Source organism: Mustela nigripes, chromosome 16 (genome assembly GCF_022355385.1).
Source record: "Mustela nigripes isolate SB6536 chromosome 16, MUSNIG.SB6536, whole genome shotgun sequence".
In the NCBI taxonomy this organism is placed as follows: domain Eukaryota; kingdom Metazoa; phylum Chordata; class Mammalia; order Carnivora; family Mustelidae; genus Mustela; species Mustela nigripes.
In genome coordinates, this window is record NC_081572.1 from 35,152,353 (window position 1) to 35,177,660 (window position 25,308).

The 25,308-nt window shown below is 37.2% G+C and overlaps 2 protein-coding genes across 2 annotated transcripts in view; both read left to right on the top strand.

The window, feature by feature from the left end:
• The window catches only part of APPBP2 (amyloid beta precursor protein binding protein 2), a 62,381-nt gene that overhangs the window by 29,872 nt on the left and 7,201 nt on the right, over positions 1-25,308 (top strand). Inside the window, exons 3-10 of the mRNA XM_059378480.1 lie at positions 1,941-2,092; positions 2,877-3,000; positions 15,122-15,290; positions 19,857-19,946; positions 21,302-21,369; positions 21,452-21,557; positions 22,262-22,386; positions 25,144-25,229. Coding sequence (XP_059234463.1) covers positions 1,941-2,092; positions 2,877-3,000; positions 15,122-15,290; positions 19,857-19,946; positions 21,302-21,369; positions 21,452-21,557; positions 22,262-22,386; positions 25,144-25,229 — 920 coding nt within the window. The remainder of the gene's footprint in view (positions 1-1,940; positions 2,093-2,876; positions 3,001-15,121; positions 15,291-19,856; positions 19,947-21,301; positions 21,370-21,451; positions 21,558-22,261; positions 22,387-25,143; positions 25,230-25,308) is intronic.
• LOC132003480 (THUMP domain-containing protein 1-like) lies at positions 5,635-11,774 on the top strand. The gene is made up of 2 exons (XM_059378971.1): positions 5,635-8,541; positions 10,073-11,774. The coding sequence occupies exon 1, from the start codon at positions 7,432-7,434 to the stop codon at positions 8,506-8,508; it is 1,077 nt and encodes a 358-aa protein (XP_059234954.1). The 5' UTR covers positions 5,635-7,431; the 3' UTR covers positions 8,509-8,541; positions 10,073-11,774.

The window sequence follows — 25,308 nt, forward strand, 5'->3', positions numbered from 1 at the left end:
ATCATAATAGTAATAATAAACAGGTAAATAATCAGCATAATTTCAGTATTCAGGGGTAACTTTGAAATGTGGCCTTTGTATTACAGAGAAACTGCTGGTTAAATAATTAAAATAAATCTGTTAAAAAAAAACATAACTGAGAACTTCATTTTGATAAAGAAGGCTACAGAAAAACTTCTTTTAAAAACATTCTTTGGGCGCCTGGGTGGCTCAGTGGGTTGGGCCGCTGCCTTCGGCTCAGGTCATGATCTCAGAGTCCTGAGATCGAGTCCCACATCGGGTTCCCTGCTCAGCGGGGAGCCTGCTTCCCTCTCTCTCTCTCTCTTTCTCTGCCTGCCTCTCCATCTACTTGTGATTTCTCTCTGTCAAATAAATAAATAAAATCTTTAAAAAAAAAAAAAAAAACATTCTTTAAGGGGCGCCTGGGTGGCTCAGTGAGTTAAGCCTCTGCCTTCGGCTCAGGTCATGATCTCGGGGTCCTGGGATCGAGTCCCGCATCAGGCTCTCTGCTCAGGGGGAAGCCTGCTTCCCCAGCTCTGTCTGCCTGCCTCTCTGCCTACTTGTGATCTCTGTCTGTGAAATAAATAAATAAATAAAAATCTTAAAAGAAAAAATTCTTTAAGAAAAGATTAGCTTTCCGGGATTTGAATTTCTCTATACAATTATAAACATGGCCATTGTAAAGATTTAGTGGAATACCTCTCTTTCATCTCTCAGGTTTTCTTTCACCAAGTCCAAATCCCTTGGTAAGTGTTTAATATATTTGTAAAACTAAAAGCATGTAGTTTGACTTTTTTTCCCCATTATCCAAAGCAGTGATTCTATTATTTACAGTTGTTATTTACAATTTTTTAATTGAGATATAATTCACATACCACCACATTCACCATTTTAAATTGTACAGTTCAGTGTCTTTTAGTGTATTCACAAGGTTTTGCAACCATCACCACTTTCTAATTCTAGAACATTTTCATCACTGCAAAAAGAAATCCTGTATCCATTAACAGTCACTTCTTATGTCCTCTTACCCTGGCCTACCATTAATCAACTTTCTGTCTCTGAATTTACCTATTCTGGACACTTCATATAAAGGGAATCAAAATATATGGTCTTTCGTAACTGGCTTCTTTTACTTATAATGTTTTGAAGGTTTATTCATGTTGTTGCTTGTATCAGTACTTCTTTCCTTTTATGGCTGAATAGTTTTCTATTGTATGAACATACTGTGTTTTGTTTAGTCATCTGTTGATAAACATTTTGCCTATTTGGCTATTCTGATAATGCTGCTATGAACATTTATGGACAAGATTTTGTGTGGACATATGTTTTCAGTTCTCTTGTATATATAACTAGGGTATATAAATATGATCACCCTATGTTTAGCTTTTTTAGTAACCTCAAAACTATTTTCCATAGGTGCTATTGGATTTTAACATTTCTACCATCAGTGTATGAGAGTTCCAGTGTTTACGTATTTTTGCCATCACTTTTTGAGAATAGTAATCACCTACAGGGTGTGAAGTGGTATCTCATTGTGATTTTGGTTTGCATGTCCCTGATGATTAATAGTATTGATCATCTTTTCATGTGCTTATTGGTCATTTGTTTATTTTCTTTGGAGAATTCTCTGTTTCAGATCCATTGCCCATTTTTAAATTGGGTTATTGTTGAATTATAGGATTATTTGGATTTTAAAAGTTAGTTTTACTTCTTACTGCCATTAATTTACACATAAAGGATCACTCAGTGATTCTCTGAATAAAGATACTAGGCTAAATTGTGGATTATTGTAGCCTCATAATTCGTAAGGCAGAAAAGGTTTTTTTATCTTGTTCCATCTTTTAAAATAATGGTACTGTTATTTTTTAAAAAGAAAGCTAGCACTTTCTAAAACTATAAGATATGATACCTTTATAAAATAACCTTTTCTTACCTTGCAGACATTTGCTTCATCATTGTTTCCAGGCTTTGATGGATCATGGTGTGAAAGTTGCTTCGGTCTTGGCCTACTCATTCAGTAGGCGGTGCTCTTACATAGCAGAATCAGATGCTGCAGTAAAAGAAAAAGCCATTCAAGTTGGCTTTGTTTTAGGTAAGTAATAGTAAAATAGAGGAGTATTTTGTCCTATAATATGACTCATATTAAACTTAATAATAATAAAGGATTCAACGAGGACTTTCCAAAAGTCTACATATGGAGGTTGTGAGAAAAACTAAATGAGTTTAGAAAAACTAAAATGAAAACCAACCTAGTAGTAACTTTAGTAAAAGGCAGGAAGGTCTGTGTTCATTGAGGTCCTCTGTCATCTCCACAAACATTTATACCAGTATCTGGCCATTGTACTGAGCCAGGTTGAAGAAACATCTTGGAGATAGAATGAAATTCTAAAAAACTCATAATTACATTATTGGTCTGGATCCTAAAATTACCAAAACAGTGAAAAAAACTTCATACCAAAAGTATGCAGTGATGGAGATTTTTTTTTTTTTAATGATAGCTTTATTGAGATGTTCTTTGAAATTGAGTATGGAGAGATTAAAAAGTTATGTTTGCCCTGCAAATTGAAAATGTTGGGATCATTAGAGTATATGGCTAATTAACCAAAAAATGTCAATTCATAGGCTATGGAGTATTTTTAGAGAGTTAAAACTCTTGACTCCTTATTCAAGGCCTCAACATCGTTCTGATTCCCCTAGTTTATAAGTTTTTGTTCTGTTTTGTTTTGTTTTACAATATCTTTGTTTTGGGCCAGGCACAGAACTTGAATACTAGGTTGGTTTTCATTTTAGATGATATTCATTTTAAGCATGTCACTTTAGCTTTTAAGTAATTTATTATTAAATTATTTAAAATTACTAGTTTTCTTGTCCTTTAGGTGGCTTTCTTTCAGATGCAGGCTGGTACAGTGATGCTGAGAAAGTTTTTCTATCCTGTCTTCAGTTGTGTACTCTACATGATGAGATGCTTCATTGGTTTCGTGCAGTAGAATGTTGTGTGAGGTAAGTTGGAACAGATCCTACTCTAATAGTCTTTAGTGGCTTTTATAGTTTTAGCTCTTTAAGCGTGCTCCAACAGTTATCTCTGAGGTGATAATTTGTATGTTTCATTAGTCTGGCCTCCTGTCTCTCATCTCCAAAATATAGTTAACTTGCTATAATCACCTTAGCTTAATATTTTTTACTTTGTCATAGAGCTTGTGTGTTCTCTCCACTCACCAAATATTTATTGAATGCCTCAGTGTACTCAGAACTGTGCTAGGCACTGGTTGCTGGTAAAATAAATACGTGTTTTTCTTGAGTATTATTTTTTACTTTTTTTTTAAGATTTTATTTTTTTATTTGACAGAGATCACAGGACGCAGAGAGGCAGGCAGAGAGGGGTGGGGGGAGTGGGCTCCCTGCTGAGTAGAGAGCCTGATGTGGGGCTAGACCCCAGGACCCTGGGATCATGACCCAAGCTGAAGGCAGAGGCTTTAACCTACTGAGCCACTCAGGCGCCCCTTATTTTTTACTCTTGATGCATTTTTAGAATTATGTATAAGAAGATTAGTATTTTACTTATAAATAACTGTTTTCTTTAAAAATATATTTTTTAACAGATTACTTAAAGGAAAGGCAAGGTAGTTAAGAGGTAATGCTTTCTTCTTACTGTCTTTATTTTTTCTATGCACGTAACAGAAAATTATGAAGAGAATAAATACTATCTATAATCCTGTTGTCCAGAAATAACCACAATTATTGTATTGGTGTATTTTTCAATTTTAAGTGTGGAAAGGTACTTCCTGAACTGTTGGGAGAAAGACTTGAATCTAGATTTTAAAAGAACCTGAGCCCCTACACAATTGGAGTTCCTAAAATCAAAGAATACATAGAAATTGGAAGCTATAAGATAGAAATATCTCCATTATTGAGAGAAAATGCTATACCTCACCAATTTTTAGGGTAAAATAAATTTTTCAAATATATCAGGTACAGTATACTTAATGTACTTGAGCTGAGGAAAATACTTATGGAATTTCTCTAAACAAATAAAAGCTCAGTAGAGTAGGAATGGCTATCATGGTCATACCTTATCAGTGCTAGGGTTGGATATTATAATTTATATAATGGAAAAGAGTGATAGACATTTTAAATTAGGGTAGTGGTAGTGGGGGTAAGAATGATAGGAAAACTGTCCAAACGAGATAAAAACAGAAGAGAGGAAATATTTAAATATAATAAATGAAAAAAAAAAGAAAAATGAACAGTAATATGATAAGCTTAAAACCAAATTTGACTATCATCACAGTATATGTAAATGAGCTCAATTCCTTTGTGTAAATGTGGTATCTACAAAGAGTGTTAAAAAGTGAAATCCAGCTATATATTATTAAAATAGTATAAACAGGGGTGCCTGGGTGGCTCAGTGGGTTAAAGCCTCTGCCTTCAGCTTGGGTCATGGTCCCAGGGTCCTGGGATCGAGCCCCACATTGGGCTCCCTGCTCAGCAGGGAGCCTGCTTCCTCCTCTCTCTCTGCCTGCCTCTCTGCCTACTTGTGATTTCTCTCAGTCAAATAAATAAATAAGATCTTTAAAAAAAAAAGTATTAACTGTATTAACAATAAAGCAAAATTCAGGATAAAAACCATTAGTTGATACAAAAGGGATATTGCTAATAAAAATATTGCCACTAAAAAGATTATAAATGCCATGTGTAGCAAATAAGATAGCAGCCACCTATATAAGCGGCATACCCTAAAAATACCCAGAATTTGAATATTACTTATTTATTTATTTATTTGACAAACAGAGATCACAAGCAGGCAGAGAGCGAAGCAGAGAAAAGAGATGAATGCCTAAACAAAGTCAGGCTCCTGCCAACAAAGCATGAGGTGGAAAAATGGCTGTTAGTTACGGAGCTAGCAGTGTCTGTAGCATCTCACAGTGCTTTGCTCCCACACATAAAATTAAAACCACACTAGACTGACCCACCCCCCAAAAAAGATGCAAATGGCTAAAATCAGAAATACAAATCAAGCCTTCCAGAAATGGAAACATAAGAGAATCCTATGAACAGCTGTATGCAAACAGAATAGATATTGTAGCTGAAATGAACAAATCCCTAGAAATGCATAAAATTACCTAAATTGGCCCAAAAAGATCTCAACAAAACTATAGCAAGTAGAGATTGAATCAGTAATCAAAAACCTTCCAACGTGGGTCACCTGGGTGGCTGAGTTGATTAAGCATCCAACTCTTGTTTTAGCTCAAGGTCTTGATTTCCAATTCGAGCCCCACATTGGGCTCCACAATGTGCATGGAACCTAAATAAAACCAAAAAACCTTCCAAAAAGAAAACTCCAGGACCAGAATTTCTCATCAAATGAGTGCTACCAAATATTTAAAGAAATAACACCAGACCTTCTCAGCGTTTTCCAAAAAATTGAGGAGGAAGGAATACTTCCTAACTCATGCTGTGAGGCCAGCATTACCCTGATACCAAAGTCAGAAAAAAGACATCACAAGAGAAGAAAATTACAGGATAATATCCTCTGTGAATACAGATGTAAAAATTCTCATCAGATTGCGGGGGTGAAGGGGTAGGGAGAGGGAGGTGGGGTTATGGACATTGGGGAAGGTATGTGCTATGGTGAGTGCAGTGAAGTGTGTAAACCTGGTGATTCACAGACCTGTACCCCTGGGGCTAATAATACATTATATGTTAAATTAAAAAAATTTTTTTAATTAAAATTCTCAATAGAATACTAGCACATCAAACTAATGGCATATAAAAGGATTGTATACTATGAATAATTGGGATTTATTCCAGGAATGCAACGATGATTGACATAAGAAAGTCAGTGGGGGCACTGGGTGGCTCAGTTGGTTAAGCAACTGCCTTCGGCTCAGGTCATGATCCCAGGGTCCTGGAATGGAGTCCCGCATTAGACTCCCTGCTCCACAGGAAGCCTGTTCTGCCTCTCCCACTTCCCCTGCTTATGTTTCCTCTCTTACTGTGTCTCTCGCTGTATCTCTCTGTCAGATCATTAATTAGAATCTTTAAAAAAAAAAAAAAAAAAAAAGAAGGGAGGGAGGGATGCCTGGGTGGCTCAGTTGGTTAAGCATCTGCCTTTGGCTCAGGTCTTTTAGTCCCTCATTGGGCTCCTTGCTCAGTGGGGAGCCTTTTTCTGCCTCTGCCTGCCTCTCTCCCAGCTTGTGTGCACACGCTCACTAGCTCTCTTTAATAAAAATTTTAAAAAGAAGGAAAGAAACAGAATCTTCTCAATAGACAAAAAAGACGTTTGACAAAATCTGACACCTTTTCATAATCGAACATTCAAAAAACCGGGAGCAGAAGAGTTCCTCAACATGATAGTATTTATGAAGAACTCACAGCTGACATCGTACTCAATGGTGAAACACTGAAAAGCTTTGTCCCTAAGATCACAAACAAGATCTAGGATGCCTGCTTTCACTATTACTATTAAACATTGCCCTGAAAGTTCTAACTAAAGGAATTAGACAAGAAAAAGAAAAAATGGCATCCATATTGGAAAGAAAGAAGTGAAACCATTTCTGTTCACAGATGAGTTGGATTTCATCAAAATAAAAAACTATGCATATCAAAGGATGTTATCAAGAAAGTAGAATTGGAGAAAATATTTGCAGATCATATATCAGATAAGGGTGTAGTATCCAGAATATATCAAGAACTACCGCTCAACAACAACAACCTGATTAAAAAATGGGTAAAGGCCTCAAGAACACATTTGTCCAGGGACGCCTGGGTGGCTCAGTTGGTTAAGCAGCTGCCTTCGGCTCAGGTCATGATCCCAGCGTCCTGGGATCGAGTCCCACATCGGGCTCCTTGCTCCGCAGGGAGCCTGCTTCTCCCTCTGACTCTGCCTTCCACTCTGTCTGCCTGTGCTTGCTCTCACTCTCTCTCTCTCTTACAAATAAATAAATAAAATCTTTAAAAAAAAAAAAAAAAAAAGAACACATTTGTCCAAAAAAGAAGATAAAATAGCCAAAAGATGTTCAGCATAATTTTTCATTAGGGAAATGAAAATCAAACATGAGATACCACTTTACACATACCCAGCATGGCTATAATTAAAAATAAAAGTTAAGTGTTAATTAAGAATGTGAAGAAATTGGGATCCTTGCTAATGGGAGTGTAAATGGTGCAGGTGGGGTAAAGGGTATATGGGAATTGATTGCTTGTTATAGAGTTTCTTTTTGGAGTGATGAAAAGTTTTGGAAATAGATGGTGGTGATGGTCACACAATATGGTGACTGTAATGACACTGAAGTGTATGCTTAAAATAGTATGGCAGATTTTTTGTTGCGTATTTTACTACAATAGAAAAGAATTTTAGTGGCGCCAGCGGAGGTGAGGAAGCCGGGAACAGCGCAGAAACACGTTTCTCGCCAGCCTCGGTTCTCACGCCCCATGGCGACCCCCGTCCAGCAGCCTCCTCAGTCGAGCGGCGGAAAGCGCAAAGGCAAAGCTCAGTATGTGCAAGCCAAGCGGGCGCGGCGCTGCGACGGCGGCGGGTCCCGGCAGCTGGAGCCCGGGCTACAGGGCATTCTCATTACCTGCAACATGAACGAACGCAAGTGCGTGGAGGAGGTGTACAGCCTGCTCAACGAGTACGGCGACGACATGTACGGGCCGGAAAAGTTTACAGACAAAGATCAGCAGGCCTCTGGAAGTGAGGGAGAAGATGATGACATGGAGGCTACCTTGAAGAAAGAAGTTGGTGACATTAAAGCATCGACAGAGATGAAGCTAAGGAGATTCCAGTCAGTGGAGAGTGGAGCAAATAATGTAGTCTTCATCAGGACACTTGGAATAGAACCTGAGAAATTGGTACATCATATTCTCCAAGATATGTACAAAACCAAGAAGAAGAAGACTCGGGTTATTCTACGTATGTTACCCATTTCAGGCACATGCAAGGCTTTCTTAGAAGATATGAAAAAATATGCAGAAACATTTTTGGAACCCTGGTTTAAATCTCCAAACAAAGGAACATTTCAGATTGTATATAAATCTCGAAATAACAGTCACATGAATAGAGACGAAGTTATCAAAGAATTGGCAGGAATAGTAGGCAGCCTCAATTCGGAAAATAAAGTGGATCTCACTAATCCGCAGTACACGGTGGTAGTAGAAATCATTAAAGCTGTCTGTTGCCTGAGTGTTGTGAAAGATTATATGTTGTTCAGAAAATATAATCTCCAGGAGGTGGTAAAGAGTGCTAAGGACCCATCACAACTTAACCCAAAGCAGTCCGTGCAAGCAGGAAATGGGAAAGAAGCTAAATTGGAATCTGGGAACAAATCAAACCAACATGATCCAGCAGAAGGAAAAAATAACCAGCAGGCGGTACCAGAAAATAATGAGGAACTGGGGCAGACAAAACCAAGATCTGAGACACAGGTGGTGAACGAGGGAGGAGCTAAACCTGAACTTGAAAGTCAAGTCACAGAAAGATCTGAGTCAAGTGAAAATGATCTCTCATAAGGATAAAAAAAAAAACCTCCTTTGGTGTTGCAGGTGGGTTTTTCCAGATGGCATTCGGTAAGATAGTGCTAGGACTCCATATAAAATTATGACTGAAAATTTGTTTTTGACCTTTGTGCGCTGCATAATGCTGAACTCATAATATTGAACAGTGATTGAGAATCCCCATTAATGGTTCTGTTGGAGATCTTTTGAACCCCCTATGCCAGTGTGCAGTTAGGCCTATATGCATTTGGTTGAGCTAGGAGAGGCTATGGATAATGATGAACACTTCTGTGGAGCGGAGGGTGGAGGCAAGATGGCGTTGGCTTCTCCCTCCTGATTATCTTCCCCAGCCTCCCCTTCTGTGCTGGCATCTGACTTAGGGGAGCAAACAAACTCTGTAAAAGAGAAAGTCCTAGGGAAATTTTCATTTAAGGACAGAATTTTTATATGTTGCAACTCAGCTGTCCCTTCCTACTTTTGTTGTAAGCATTGCAAAAACATGGGTCTTACAGGTTTAGAAGTGAATTGTTTTTGTGACTTTTTTCTATCTTTTTGTGATTCTGTTACTTAGTTATGTCAGTTTTTACATTTTATAAACATTTGTTACAAATATGATGGTCCAGTGCTATAATTTTTGAAGACATGGTGTGAGATAGAAGAGGACCATTTTAGGCATAGAACTATAGACATTTCTGCTAAGGTTAGTGATGAAGAATTAGTGTTCTGAGTTTTTTCAGTATGGCAGTGCAACAGGAGACACAAATTCTTTTTTTATAGCAAAAGCTACTTTTCAAGGGTCTTACATAGACTTAAATCCAAGCTGTTCTATTGCATTATGTATTGTCAGTGGAATGCAACTTACAAACCTAGCATTTCTCCAGCAGTTGTAACTGTAAGTCAAAACCATTTGATGAGTAAAAGTGTTTGTTATTTTAATGGCATCTGGAATATCAAAACAGTAAACTTTTGTTTAAAAAAAAAAAAAAACAAACATTCAGGGGCACCCTGGCTGGCTCAGTCCATACAGCATGATACTGTTGATTCTCAGGGTGATACATTCAAGCTCCATGTTGGATGTAGAGATTACTTAAAAATAAAATCTTAAATAAAATCACATTCAGTGAAAGGTCTAAGAAGCAAATTATTTAGTAACAGCACTTATACCAAGAAAAGAAAAATTCACATAGTTGGTAAGAATCTAATCTCAACATAATGTTAAAATGCTAGAGCAAGAAGCAGCATAAGAAATTGAAAAACCTTCACTTTCAGTTTATTAAATTAAATGTCACCTGATACTAAAAAATTAACTGAAAAGCAGCAGCTTCTCTATCTGGGTTGATAAGTCAACAGATTTCACAAATATTTGTCATACTGGAGCTTTGGTAAGATTAGTAAATGATGATATTCAAGAAGGCTTTTTCTGCTATGAGGAGCCTCTCAAAACCAAGGCAGTATAAATTTAATGGGTCTTCATATCTGAAGGCTGAAAGTCTGTCATCTTTACTTCAGGTGTTCATTGGTTTTGCTCATATTGGTAAAATCCTGACGTTGATGTTATAGCACATGGCTTTCTTCACAGAGAGCTGCTGATATAAAACACTTGGAGATGAAAGTTCTGGATAATGCTGCAGAAATTGTTACTAAAGACCCATTTATGTAAGAATGTTTAAAAAAAAAAACAACTAAAGTCTGAACAAAGAGCACATAAATCTACGTACAGAAATCCAGTGGCTTGTCAGAGGAAGAGTTCTCAACAGGATGTTTGAGTTGAAAGGTGAATTGCCAGAGTACATACAAGGAGCTACTAGGCCAGATTTTTTGGAGTGCTCAGGAGCCCAAGTATGGCTATAAAAACTAGTCTGTTCAGTGGACATTTTTCATCACATGAACAAATGAAACAAGTTTCTGCAAGGTGCTGGAGAAAATGTATTTTCCTGAAAGTGATAAGATTCTCAGATTAAAAAGAAACAGACTCTTCGGAACTATCACTCTGCCAAAGGAACTCTTGAAATGTTTCCACAGCCAGTTGGGCTTGAGAATGAAGAAGAGATAGCAACAAGTCTGGAGCCTTAACTAAAACTCTCCATGAAGAACTGCAAAACCCAATTAAATAGCATTTTCTCTCCTTTTCCTAAAACTGAGGGAGGAACCTCTTCTCTGAATCTCAGCCTGAGATTTTCTCCAGGAGAAGAAAAAGAACTCTGAATCCTCCTAGTCTGATAGTTCTGGGTTTTTGTGAAATCAGAGTATCCTTAACTCATACTCCCATGCCATGAGGGTTCCCTTAATTTGGAAGATTTTTCAAGGTTCCTCTAGTGTAAAATTACTGAAAAACGCTGGAAGAGACGAACACCAAAGAGGGCTGCATACTAAGTCCAGATTATGAATCAATAGTAAGAGGCTGTGAAATTAACTTTTGGAGATGGGTTTATTAAGTTTGAAACAGTTCAGTAGTAGTATAAATGTTGAGTCTTCCTGCACCAATGTCTGTGTTTATTTAATGGCTAGGGAATATGGGAATGTATTTGTATCCTCCTAAATTAGCGGTCCAGACTAGAAGGATTTGGGAGGGGCAAAGGCTGTTACAGACTCGACCTTGGTTAATGCAGATGAGGCTGGAGCTTCCTTTTCCATCTTCAATATGTAAAGTGTTAACTCTTAATAGGTTGAGGTCATCTTGGAAGGATGATAAGAGCATGTTAAGTGTCATTTGTGTGAACACGGAGGATAGGATTTTGGTGCCTTCATTGGACTTACTCCAAGAAAAAGATCATTTTATTTTGATAGTGCAAGACTCTGGGACTTCGGGAATAAAAGTGGCCATATGCTTTTGGAACGGCTAACTCTGCAGAACTGGATTCCTTTTACTTTGTGAAAGCTGCTACTCTACAGAAAGATTTTGCTTTAGTAGTTCATTTTTAATCTTCTTGTATTTATTTGTATTTGGTAAGACTGAGTGCGACAAAAGCTCTTCTTCCCCAGTTCTAAAGCACTGTGTTCTGTTGGAATCCGAATCCCTTTATTGATATGTGAAAGGTTTCCCAACTTTATTGTCCCTGACATTTGAGGATGTTGTTTTATAAATGACAAATTTCCAGGATGGGAATTGAATGGTTTTTTTTTTCCTTTTAATTTTTTTTTTTTTTTTAAGTTATGTCAGTTAAAAAAACTTCAGTATTGTGGTTTAATAAACTTGTTTTGCTTTGTGGAGGAAGGAGTGTTATACTTAGTATCTTAAAACATGTTTGTGTAAGGTCACACATGATTTCTAAATGTTGTTTTTACTTGTATTTTGCTTTTGGTATGGCCAGATATTTAGCTTATTTTTCATAGTTCCTGATACTTTCAGAAAAAGCAAAATAAATTTGTTCCCTAAAAAAAAAAAAAAAAAAAAGAAAAGAATTTTAGTCTGTCATTTATTTCCAAAATTGTTAAATAGTTCTTGGAGACATACTCTTGTAAGGAGGAGAGAGATTATTTTTTTTTCACATTACTTTTAATGTATTTATTTTTATTGTATCTTATGAGGTTTGGCCTAGTCATATTGCTTAGTCTCAGAGTGAATATATTCATAAATTAATGACTTCTAAACTTATAGGGGTGCTGGGCTGCCTCAGTCAGTAGAGCATGCAACTCTTGATCTCAGGGTTTTAAGTTTGAGCCCCACATTGGGTGTAAAGATTACTTAAAAATAAAATCTTAAAAAACAAAAACTTGTATATTTGCTACTCAAACAGTGAATTATTTAACCAATTAAATGTAATTGTTTTTGACAATAGCTCTTGATCAGGTAGATGTGATTGTATTTTTTTATAAAGCTAATACTGCAGGAAGGAGGGTATATGAGAAATCTCTGTACCTTCTGCTCAGTTTTACTGTGAACCTAAAATTTCCCTTTTTAAAAAAATGTTTTATTTATTTATCTATTTATTTATTTATTTGAGAGAGAAAGCTCAAGCAGGGTTATGGCAGTAGAGGGACAAGCAGACTCTCTGTTGAATGGTGAGTCCCATGCAGGCGTTGATCCCAGGACCCTGACTGAGATCATGACCTGAGCCAAAGTTAGACACTTAACTGACTGAGCCTCCCAGGCATCCCTAAAACTGCTCTTAAAAATAAAATCGTTTTTAAAAATAATAAAATACTATACTTACTTTGGAGAACCACAGTTGGAGAACCTTGAGAACCTGCCTTTTTGTTAGGCTGAGTATTGGGCAAAATTAGATCTTCAGTTGACCAAAAGTTTCTTGGATCCTTTATCCTGCTTTGTGTCAGCCCAGATGGATATACAGACCCTGAAGAGAGACTCCATATGTTTAATTTGCCCTTTTGTTTCAAGAGACAACCAGCAGGGACTGGAGAAGATAACAAGCTGTGCTTTTCTGGCTTAGCATATTTAGTTTGCTGCCCCATCATATGCCAATTATTAAATAATTTCTAGAAATTTATTTTTAGGAGGAATATCTACAGTGAATGTTGTTGGAAATGCAGTTCTTAGTCTTGTAGAAATAAGAGGCTAATACCGTTCTGTGAGGTTAATACCGTTCTTTTCATTCTGTGAATTTATAACCTATGCTTGAGTTTAACCTTTTCCTATTGAACTGTTTGGATAACTGTCAACTCTATCTCTAGTACCTATCCTTTTTTCTCAAGGTCTGTCTTTCTTCTGGATTGTTGCAATACCTCTGTCCTGATTGCCTTACTTCCACTCTTGGCTTTATTGTAATCCATTTTCTTTTTCTTTCTTTTTTTTTTCCCCTCCCTTTTTAAAAAAAAAAGATATTTATTTATTTAAGAGAGGGGGAGCATGAGAATGAGCATGAGCAGTAAGTAGTAAGAGCAGGGGAAGGGGCAGAGGGAGAAGCACTCTCCCTGCAGATCAGGAAACCTGATGTGGGAATTCATCCCAGGACCCTGGGATCATGACCTGAGCTGAAGGCAACTGCTTAACCAGCTGAGCCACCCAGGTGCCCCTGTAATCCATTTTCCACAGCATAGCCAGAGCAATCCTTCAAGAGTTGCACTGTCCAGTATGATAACCATCCACCATGTATGACTATTTAAATTAATTCAAGTTAAACATTAAAAATCAGTCCCTAGTCACACTAGGCACATTTGAGATATTCAGTAGCCACCTGTGGCTAGTGGCTACTAGATTGAGCAGAGCAGATCCACAGCATTTCAGGAAATTCTATTAGCATTGTTCTAGAGGATAAATCAAATCATATCTCACCATTACAACCAAAATTTCTTACCCTGGCTGGCAAGGCCCTATAAAATCTTTCTGATTTCTGCTTTTTTGCCTCTTTTTTATAATCCTTTATTCATAATATCTTATACAGGTTGGACTTTTGTCTGTTCTTTGATTATGCCAGATTTTTTTTTCCCTTTCTCAGGGCTTTGCACTGGTTATTCCTTATGTTTGAAGGAATTTTTTTAAAAGATTTATTTACTTATTTTAGAGAGTGGGGGGGAGGGCAGATGGACTCCCCTCTGAGCTTGGAGGCAGACATGGGGCTTGATCTCTGGACCTTGAGGTCATGACCTGAGCTGAAATCAAGAGTCTGATGCTCAACTGACTGAGCCACCTAGGCACCCCAGTTATTCCTTCTGTTTGAAGCATGCTTCCTTCCAGACCTTTACATGATTGCTTCATCATTTAGGTATCAACTCAAATATTAACTTAAGAGAATTCTTCCCTGTCTACCCTGAGAAGTACCTTTAAGAAGTTCCTGCAGGAGCTCACACACTCTCTCTCAAATCTTTTTTTTTTTTTTTTAAGAAGTTCCTGATCATTGGGTCACCTGGGTGGCTTAGTTCATTGGGCACCCTCTTCCCGCTCAGGACTGAGCATTTTCAGAAAATTGTATTGGCAGTGATACGTGCACATAATGTTGTAGCCAGCTTTATAATATATACACAAATACATGTCTGGTCTTCACTGTTCTGTTTTCCATAGTCTGTACAGATGTATAGTCTGTTGGTATCACAGTCTGACCTACTCTTCTTAAATATCCTATCATTAGATAGTCTAACATGGTTTTACAGTTACTCTGTGTGAAGAACTCTGTATTTTTCCACATAGAAGATAAAGGTTTTTAAAAGAAATAGCTGACAATACAACTGTTTTCAGTGAACTTACCTTACTGGAAAGATAACAAAAATGAGCATTTATGAAGCAACATGAGATGAGGTTACTGATCATGTGTTCCACAAATATACTAGAAAAAAGAACAGAAAGTAATGGTAGGTAATAGTATTTCATGTTGATTTTGTTTTTTTCATTGTTTTCTAAATTTTTTATAATGAGAGTGTATTACTTTTGGATTTGGAACAGAGAGAGTTAAGTATTAGATATAGCACATACTGAGTGCACAAAGTACACGAAATATTTAAAGAAGAAAAAGAAGCAGAGTTGGGTGAGAATTAATCATGGGTAGTTTTTTGGAAAGAGCATATACTCTTATGTGTTTTAGTCAATCTTGGTTTGGCCCAGATTGTTACTTTCCAGTGCTGCCTCACTTTTTGCATCTAGTTTCCTTAACTCATTTGGGTACTAAGTGGTGACCTGTAAGAGGACCACGCTGCAAATATCAAAAATAGAGGAATGTTATTTCTGCCTTTGCAGGTTGCTTCATGTGCGAAATGGAAACTGCAAATATCACTTGGGTGAAGAAACATTTAAGTTAGCTCAGACATATATGGATAAACTCTCAAAACATGGCCAGCAAGCAAACAAAGCTGCACTGTATGGAGAACTGTGTGCACTACTCTTTGCAAAGAGTCACTATGATGAGGTGAGTGTTTTGAAGTGCATTTCTTTGTGACCAGCAAGTAGCTGTAAACAGAGGGTAAAATCAAAACAAACAGATAAACCAAAAAAAAAAAACCAAAAAAAAACCCAAAAAACCAAAAAACAGAGGAACCTGAGCTGGGGGTGATGAACACAATAGGTAAAAGGTATTTAAGAGGTAACATCCAGTTACAAAATAAATAAATCATAGGGATAAAAAGTACAACATAGGGAATATAGTCAATAATATTGTAATAATGTTATATGGTGACAGATGGTAACTACACTTACTGTGGTGAGCATAGCATAATGTATAAAATTGTCCAGTCATAGTGTTATATAACAGAAACTACTATAACATTGTGTGTCAACTGTACCTCAACTTTAGAAAAAGGAAAAATCATATAATCTTGTATTAGTCTTAATAGATTTTATTCTCACATATCAGGTTTACTTAAAGCACTACACATTTGTAATGGAATATTTGAAATGAGGCAGAAAGAGTATACTATGAGATGTACTTTAAACATACACATGTATGGTTTATGGCCTACTTTTGTTTTTAATTTGACCAAATCTCTATCTAAATTATTTTGATGGGCATGCTCTGTCAAATCAACCCTTAATAGATCCTTTTTTTTTTTTGGATGTGTATCTCTGGGTGAACTCTTAGAACTTCATTCTAATGGGAAGCTAGATTTTACTTTATACTTTTTCGCATTGTTTTGCTCCTTCCTCTGCCTTACAAGAAAGATAGTTTCACTCCTGTCTTTATGCTATTAATTTCATGCTTCAGTGCTAATGAATACATAGTTGAGAAGTAACCTATGTCTTTTAAACTCCTTTACTTGGCTGTTTTCTGTATGGAAAAATAATTATTTTATGTTGCCACATAGCAGTCATTTAGCTTTCATATTTTACAATTATGCCTGTCTTGATTTTTGCTCCATTAATATTCCATATTTAAAGGAAAATTATAATTAGAGGTAAAGCTAGAAAATTCTAGAATGATTATAAAGTGAGGTTGTGCAGCCCTGATGCTAGGATTATCCTTAATATCCATATAAGAAGGCATCAGATCTGCATGTAAAAATCTAAAACCCTTATCAACAAGCCTACAATTTCTTAGAGGGGTGTTAGGTATGTTCTAGTGGGTTTTTTTGATTATAAATTCCTATATCTGCTGAATTGGTTCTATTTTGCTGCTTCTTCTTTGCAATAATTGTTCTATAGCTTATCCAAATATAAAACTCAGCCTTTTTCTTTTATTTTCAAACACCAAGAACAAAAAACCCCATTCACAGAAGGCCTTTGTGTGGATAGCTGACTTTATTGGAAATGAGAGTACGATATACAACAGTTTGAGTATTAGAAATGTCGACCTTAAAAGTTATTCAGGTGCCTCACCATCTTTTTTTTGAATCATTTAAAAAATTATTTTTATTAACATATAATGTATTTGCCCTAGGTCTGTAAATCATCAGGCTTACACATTTCACAGCACTCACCATAGCACATACCCTCCCCAATGTCCATAACCCAGCCACCCTATCCCTACCCCCCCACCGCCACCAACCATCAGTTTATTTTGTGAGATTAAGAGTCTCTTAATGGTTTGTCTCCCTCCCGATCCTATCTTGTTTCCCACCATTTTTATATATCTATGTATAGGAACTCACTTTTTTTTTTTTTTTTTTTTTTTTAAGAAGCTCTATGGCCAGGGACGCCTGGGTGGCTCAGTTGGTTAAGCAGCTGCCTTCAGCTCAGGTCATGATCCCAGCGTCCTGGGATCGAGTCCCACATCGGGCTCCTTGCTCCGCAGGGAGCCTGCTTCTCCCTCTGACTCTGCCTGCCATTCTGTCTACCTGTGCTCGCTCTCGCTCGCTCTCGCTTGCTCTCTGACAAATAAATAAATAAAATCCTTAAAAAAAAAAAAAACAAAGAAGCTCTATGGCCAGTGTGGGGCTTGAACTCATGACCCCAAGATCAGTAGTCACATTCTCTACTGACTGAGCCAGCCACACACCCCAAATAGTTTATTTTAAATATAGGTAAGTTTTCGGGCCACGTGGGTCACTCAGTCAGTTAAGTGTGTGCCTTCGGATTCAGGTCATGATCTCAGGATCCTAGGACTGAGTCCCGCATCAGGCTTCTTGCTCAGTGGGGAGCCTGCTTCTCCCTCTGCCTGACGCCCCCTCTGCTTGTGCTCGCTCTCTGTCTCTGACAAATAAATAAAATCTTTAAAAATATATAGAGACAAGTTTGTCATTGATAGCTACAGAAAAGTACACAAATATTGAGGATACAGTTTGATGAATTATCACTGTATTTTGATACTATTGGCTAGGCTTTGCTGACAAACTAGCAGTGACGTGGAGAGATAAGTTTATTTCTTGTTCTGCATCTTGTCTTGGGATGCCTATGGTTCTGCTTAATGTTCTGCTCACATTTGATTATCAAAATCCTGTATGATGGAGCACCCTCTGTCTAAAACATTAGCAGCCTTAGAGCAGAGGCAAAAGCATCTTGAGGAAGTACTACTTGCTCTTGAAGCTTTTTCCCAATAGAAATTGCTCATTTCACTTTCATATTTTAATTAAGTTTTTAATTGACCAGAGGAAATCACATGGCCTCTATGATCTTTAATGTGGAAGGGGAAGTATATCCTTCCCCAAGGAAGTAAATATTTTAAAGAACTATTACAGTAGGGGCTCAGTGGGTTAAAGCCTCTGCCTTCAGGTCAGGTCATCATCCCAAGGTCCTGGGATCAAGCCCCGAATCAGGCTCTCTGCTCAGCAGGGAGCCTGCTTCCCCCTCTCTCTCTGCCTGCCTCTCTGCCTACTTGTGATCTCTCTCTGTCAAATAAATAAATAAAATCTTAAAAAAAAAAGAAGTATTACAGGGGCGCCTGGGTGGCTCAGTGGGTTAAAGCCTCTGCCTTCAGCTCAGGTCGTGATCCCAGGGTCCTGAGATCAAGCCCCGCATCGGGTTCTCTGTTCAGCAGGGAGCCTGCTTACCTTCCTCTCTCTCTGCCTGCCTCTCTGCCTACTTGTGATCTCTATCAAATAAATAAATAAATATCTTTAAAAAAAGAAGAAGAAGTATTACAGTGTACAGTTTTGAAGATTTTAACTTACTACTCTGAAACAAAATCTGCTTATTTAACATTTTTTTTTAAGATTTTATTTATTTGAGAGAGCGAGAATGAGAGGAAGAGAGCACAAGAGGAGGGAGGGTCAGAGGGAGAAGCAGGATCCCCACTGAGCAGGGAGCCTGATGCTGAATGATGCAGGACTCCTGGATCGTGACCTGAGCCAAAGGCAGTTGCTTAACCAACTGAGCCACCCAGATGCCCCAGTGCTTATTTAACGTCTTAAAACAACAGGTTTTGGGGCCTAAATCATATACATTTCATTTCTACATCAAAATTACTTTGGAATCTTTTAGGTGGAATGAAGAGAAGGAAGCTTGCAGAGGGTAACAAATGTTTATTTTTTTACTGTTTTCCAATTTTTCCTCTCCCTCCCCCATTCCTTATGATTCTTTTTTTTTTTTTTTTTAAGATTTTTATTTATTTGACAGAGAGAGAGGAAACACAAGCACAGGGAGTGAGAGGAGGAGGAGCAGGCTTCCCACAGAGCAGGGAGCCCACTATGGGGCTCAATCCCAGGACCCCTGGGTTCATGACCTGCGCCGAACGCAGATACTTAACAACTAAGCCACTGAGGCACCCCCTTTTGTGTTATTTTATTAAGATTTATTTATTTGACAGAGCGAGAGAGCACAAGTAGGGAGAACGGAAGAGGGAGAAGGAGAAGCAGGCTGAGCAGGGAGCCTGACGCGAGGGACTCAATCCCAGGACCCTGGGATCGTGAGCTGAGCTAAAGGCAGACACTTAACCAACTGAGCCTCCCAGGGACCCCTATAATGTTTTGTTTCTTTGAAACAGTTCTTACTATCCAATGTAATTTGCTTTGCCCCCCCCCCCCACTAACCACTAGGAGAGGAAGGACATATTTTATCGCTGCCCAGTAGATACCTAGTGCTAGCACATTGCCTGGTACTTAACCTCTCTGTACCTCAGTTTTCCATAATAGTATGCATCTGATAGGACTGGTGTATCAGTTAAATGTGTTCATGCATATAAAGTACTTAGAACAATAACTCTCACAAACTAAGCACTCAACTAAACAGGCAGTTAAGATACAAAATAATAAGATGACAGTAGGGGAAGAAAGTACAGTAAGCCTAATACAGGGCTGAAACCTGGAAAATAAGTTATGTGGGTTTAGTTCAGGAAAGAGGAGTGTTTGTAAGGCAGAGGGACCAGTATATGCAAAGGCTTGTGGGCAAGAGAGAACATGCCCCTGACTTCCTATGTGTCACTTACTCAAGGAAAAGTGTAACAAACTTGAAACTTTCAAGAAAACTTACTCTCAGAAAATTGTAAGTGGAAATACTTTGTATGTATTCATTCAAGTACTTGAAAGTTGGGTAGAAAGATACACAGTCATTTCATTATTGTCAATTTGACTGATCAGTTTTTGCTCTTGTGTAAATATTTTTTTAGGCTTACAAATGGTGCATTGAGGCAATGAAAGAAATCACAGTGGGCTTACCAGTCAAAGTTGTGGTGGATGTTTTAAGACAAGCTTCTAAGGTGAATATAATGTTAAAATTTATTAACAAATTAAAGGATTTATCCAGCTTTAAATCTGTTTTAATTAACCTGTTATTTAACAAGTTAGATATTGCATACTTCCTGAGTTTCTGTGCTTAGTTTTAGAAACCAGATTTAGAAATATGCATATAGAATTGAGCTAATTTTCCTATACCTAGAAAACCCATGAAAAAAATCATTTTGATAATTCAGCTCACTGAACTATAGATTGAGGCAGTATTTTGGTGCTACTCTAGCTTGGGTTTGCTTTTGTTTTTCTTAAACTTTCCAGCAGCGTGAATTCTTCATGCCACAATTGTATGGACTTCCATCATTTTTCTCCTAAAGAGTGGCCTAGTATTAAGTCTGGGAGTGATAGTGTGCAGCCTTACAGTGTCACAGCTCCCTTTACTTGAGCTGCTGAGTGGCACTTACTTGATTTTCTCTTTAGTTTTTTCTTACTCTATAGATAAGTGCATTCACTCTTTGAAGCCATTTATTTTTAAATTGCAGGTTTGGTGTACTAAGGTTTTAAAAAAGCATTGATGTGCTTTTCAGATGTATTCTTTCTACCTAGAGTTTTTTTTATTTTGAATATTTCATTTTGATTGGTTTTAATTATGGAAATTTCACTTAGAAGAAAGATTCTAAAATTTAGATTTAGAAGAGTCTAAGATTTCTGTGAAACTTACTAGGTAAATTATTTTAGAGAAGTATATAGTATAAGTATTCAGATTATTATCAGAGCCAGAAGAGAGATATTAATATATTTTAATTAATTTAAAACATTAAAAATGCAGTTAATGTAAAGACAGTTTAATTATGTGCAAGATTTATATTTCTATATGCAGATAATATTTAGGGTTTGAAAACTGGCCATTTTCATGAATCAGAATATTTTAAGATGAGAAAAACTTGAAATTCTGTGCATTTTAAAACTGAAAGATGAAAATTACAAGATATTTAAGCCACTCTAGAGCTAGGATATAAATAAGTAGCTTAGAAAATTCTGTGTTGAGCCCTTCCCCCACTTATTTACTATATAATCTGGAAGGATGGGAGTACACCATCTTTGTAAAGTAACTTTGTTATAACAGGTTTGTATTGGGCATGAATGTCAAAATCTTAAACTATTATTTCCCAGGATATGTACAGGTCTGTTTATAATAGAATTTTCGAGTACTTGGAAGGGAAGAAATTACAAATAGAACCCTTCTATTTATGTTGGAGGATGCTTTATTTTATTTATTTATTTATTTTGGGGGGACCATCGTAGTCTGACTGTCTAATCTACTATTTTAGTACACTAATTAACTGTTTGAGAGTTATTTAATCATTTTTCACTTTATCCTTAGGCTTGTGTTGTAAAACGTGAATTTAAGAAAGCAGAACAGTTAATTAAACATGCAGTGTATTTGGCACGGTAGGTGATTGTTACTAAAAATACCATTTCAGATTGTCTCTCTCTACTTTATATATCCTAATAGTTTTATGTCTTCTTATAGGGATCATTTTGGATCCAAACACCCAAAATATTCTGATACACTGCTAGATTATGGGTTCTACTTACTCAATGTAGATAATATCTGTCAATCTGTTGCAATTTATCAGGTATGTTAACAGTTAATGCTTTTTTTCTTTCAACCTGAATTGACTTGCTGACATGATTTTGTTTGTGGCGTATAACCCACTCTCTAAAAGTAACTCTTTCTGAGTCCCTCCTCATATATGGAACATCGTTCTTTTACTAAATAATATGTAGAAGCATTAGAGGTAAATGTTTTAGGAATTATGGAGAACCATCGAGGAAAACAATTTTTGGCTTGTGGGGTCATATACAAGAGTACTTTTCCATTTTTCATTTGCCCAAATGAAGATTTGTCTTCATTGTTGATTTAGCCTGAGTCATTATAGCTGTCTTTGTAATAGTAAGGAGGGTTGATAACAATTACTTTAGGCCTTGTATTAGTCATTCTTAGGTAAATGTGTTACACCATCACTCCGGACAAAGTATCCTTGATTTTATGTTTCACTTATGAAGAAGGACATAGAGAGAAAAATACTGCTGTAATTCCCAGACATATGAATAATTTTTATTGTGAAACCATTATCTTTTAAGTTAGATTCAGTCTTCAGAAAATCAGGCCTTTTGGTGACTTTTATGTTCTCTTATGATTTAAGTACAGCAGGATTTTTGCTTCAGAACTGATGGTATTGATATGTAGAACATATATTTAAGTTATTAGGATGCTTAATATTACTGGGCAGTGCTTTCTAAGGATTTATAGTAATAATTATTTTCATTATACTTTCAGGCAGCCCTTGACATTCGGCAGTCAGTGTTTGGTGGCAAAAATATCCATGTAGCAACAGCCCATGAAGACTTGGCTTATTCTTCTTATGTTCATCAGTATAGCTCTGGGAAATTTGACAATGCACTGTAAGTTCCATGTTCCTTTTCAGTGAGCGATTAAATGCTGTTGCTGTTGTTTTTTTCCTAATGCAATAATATTTAATATATTTATGGATTAAATTTATCTTCTGGAGCTTTAACAAAATGCCTGAAATGTTCTTGAGCTCATTTAAGTCATACCAATTTATAAGCCATTTATTTAGAAGTTACATGGTTTAATATTGAGAGTTATGTATCTTCATAAGGAATATGGCTTATCTTCTGAATACTTCAGTAATTTTTCTTTGAGTAATACAGTAGTCTCTGGCTAAATGACAGACATAACCTAAAAACATTTTGCTCAAAACATGCAGAAATACTGAATAAAATATAGCCGCTGTCTTCAGAAATGCATAACTGAGCTTGCAGGAGATAAATAAAATCCCCAAGGGCCACTCATGGACTAAAATCCAGTAGGGTAGCATGAACTATGGTATAACCACCTTGGGATGATGGGAAAGCTTAGAAGTTTCTGTAAACTTTGGTTGGACAATAATCCCGAGTTTATGAGTTAAGGCATTTAGTCCATAGGAAACTGAGTTAGAACTGAAATCCTCAACCTGAAGCCAAGATCAAGCCTGCACCATCAGGGTAAGGGGAGACTAGGAGGGAAAAAAATGTTCCCACTGACAAGAAAGGACAAAGAAACTAATAATCTCAGGTTGGGCTCTCAGTTAAACAAAAACAGAATCTCACAGTGGAATTTATAACTGCATCATATATTCAGGAACCCCCAAACTGAGGAAAACATTAAAAAGCAGTTTGGGACTGCTAGTTCTCCTGAGATACCTTTTGGGAGAAAGTGTAAAACTCTTGGAACTTCTCAGTCCAAACCAAACAGAATTTCCATAGATCTAGCTCCACCTAAGATGAACTCACCATGAAACATTTCCTCTATGAGTGAGAATCAGCAGATATAACAAACAGGATTAGAACCCAAAGAATACTGGCTAACAGAACTTCTTGATACTATAAATTATCTTTAAATGATTAAATATATAAAATGGGTTAGTAAACTATGGCCTGCAGGGAAAATAAAATTTTATTGGAACATGGCAATACTCATTCACTCATGTATTGTCTGTGGCTGCTTTCCTGCTACATTAGGAAAGTTGAGTAGTGGAACAGAGTGTGTGGCGTACACAACCTAAAATACTTGCTATCTTGCCCTTTACAGAAAGAAATTACTTACCTGATATAAGAGAAGAAATCAGTAATATTTTGGAGGGGAAAATAAAAGGGGTAAAAGAGCAGATTTAAAAATAAAACAACTGATACCTGCTACAATCTGGATGAATCTTGAAAACATTCTGCTAATTAAAAGAAGCTAGTCACAAAGGACCACATATTGTATGATTCCATTTATATGAGATGTCCAGAATAGGCAAATCTATGAGACAGAAAATAAGTTTGTGGTTGCCATGGGCTAATATAGGGTTGGAGAAAAATGGAGAGAGACTGCTAATGGGCCAGTATTTCTTTTTAGGGTCATGAAAATACTCTGAAATTGGTCGTGGTCATGGGCGCACAGCTCTGAATATACTAAAAACTATTGAATTTTGCATTTTATTTTTTAAGATAAATTATTCTGTGTGAAGAATAAAGTAAATTAAAGAGCTATGATAAATTTTTTTAGTTTTTTTTTCTTTTAAGATTTTATTTGAATGGGAGCACATAAGTAGGGGGAGTGTGAGAGGGAGAAGCAGACTCCCCACTGAGCAGGAAGCCTGATGCAGGACTTGATCCTGGGACTCCAGGATCATGATCTGAGCCAAAAGCAGTCGCTTAACCAACTGAGCCACCCAGGCACCCTTTTAGGTACTTTTGTACAAGCTGGTCTGAGAAGGGTATTCATTGAAGAGTGAGCCATGTGGATAGATAGTCAGGGGGATAGTATTCCAGAGGGGACAGTAAACCAGGTGCAAGAGTCCTAGGTGAGAGTATGCTTTGCATGTTCAGAAAGCTGCAAAAGCCTGTGTGGCTGGAGGAGAAGGAGAGGGCTGTTTCTGAGAATAGTAGATGAGGTCAGACAGGTAGCCCAGGGAAAGAATATGGTGAGCCTTGTAGGCTATGGTAACAACTTCACATTTCATTCTGTGGGAGATGGAAATCCAGTGGATGGATATATATATATATATATATATATATATATATATATTTTTTTTTTTTTTTTTTTAAAGATTTTATTTATTTATTTGACAGAAATCACAAGTAGGCAGAGAGGCAGGCAGAGAGAGACAGGGGAAGCAGGCTCCCTGCTGAGCAGAGAGCCTGATGTGGGGCTCAATCCCAGGAATTTGGGATCATGACCTGAGCCGAAGGCAGAGGCTTTAACCCACTGAGCCACCCAGGTGCCCCAATCCAGTGGATATTTTAAAAGTTCAGTCCACAACAGATTAGAAATTTAAGAAACAAAAACCAGTACCTTTACCACAGAAAGTTTTAGAAATTCCATCAGTATTATAAGTTGTGGGGTTTTTTTTAAAGATTTTATTTATTCATTTCCAGAGATCACAAGTAGGCAGAGAGGCAGGCAGAGAGAGAGGAAGGGAAGCAGGCCCCTTGCTGAGCAGAGGGCCCGATGCGGGACTTGATCCCAGGACCCTGAGATCATGACCTGAGCCGAAGGCAGCGGCTTAACCCACTGAGCCACCCAGGCACCCCAGTTGTGATTTTTTTTTTTAAATGCTATAATTATTTGTACCTAAAAAGAAATACCAGAATATATATTTGTCTGTATTACAGATTTCATGCTGAAAGAGCTATTGGTATCATTACCCACATCCTACCTGAAGATCATCTTCTTTTGGCTTCTTCAAAGAGGGTGAAAGGTACCCTTTGCAATTAGTCTCCAGTATAAGTGTGTGTGTGTGTGTGTGTGTGTGTGTGTGTGTGTGTGTGTGTGTGTGT

Bases quoted from the DNA above. Each gene is read 5' to 3' on its own strand.
- LOC132003480 (XM_059378971.1), top strand. From the start codon at position 7,432: ATGGCGACCCCCGTCCAGCAGCCTCCTCAGTCGAGCGGCGGAAAGCGC.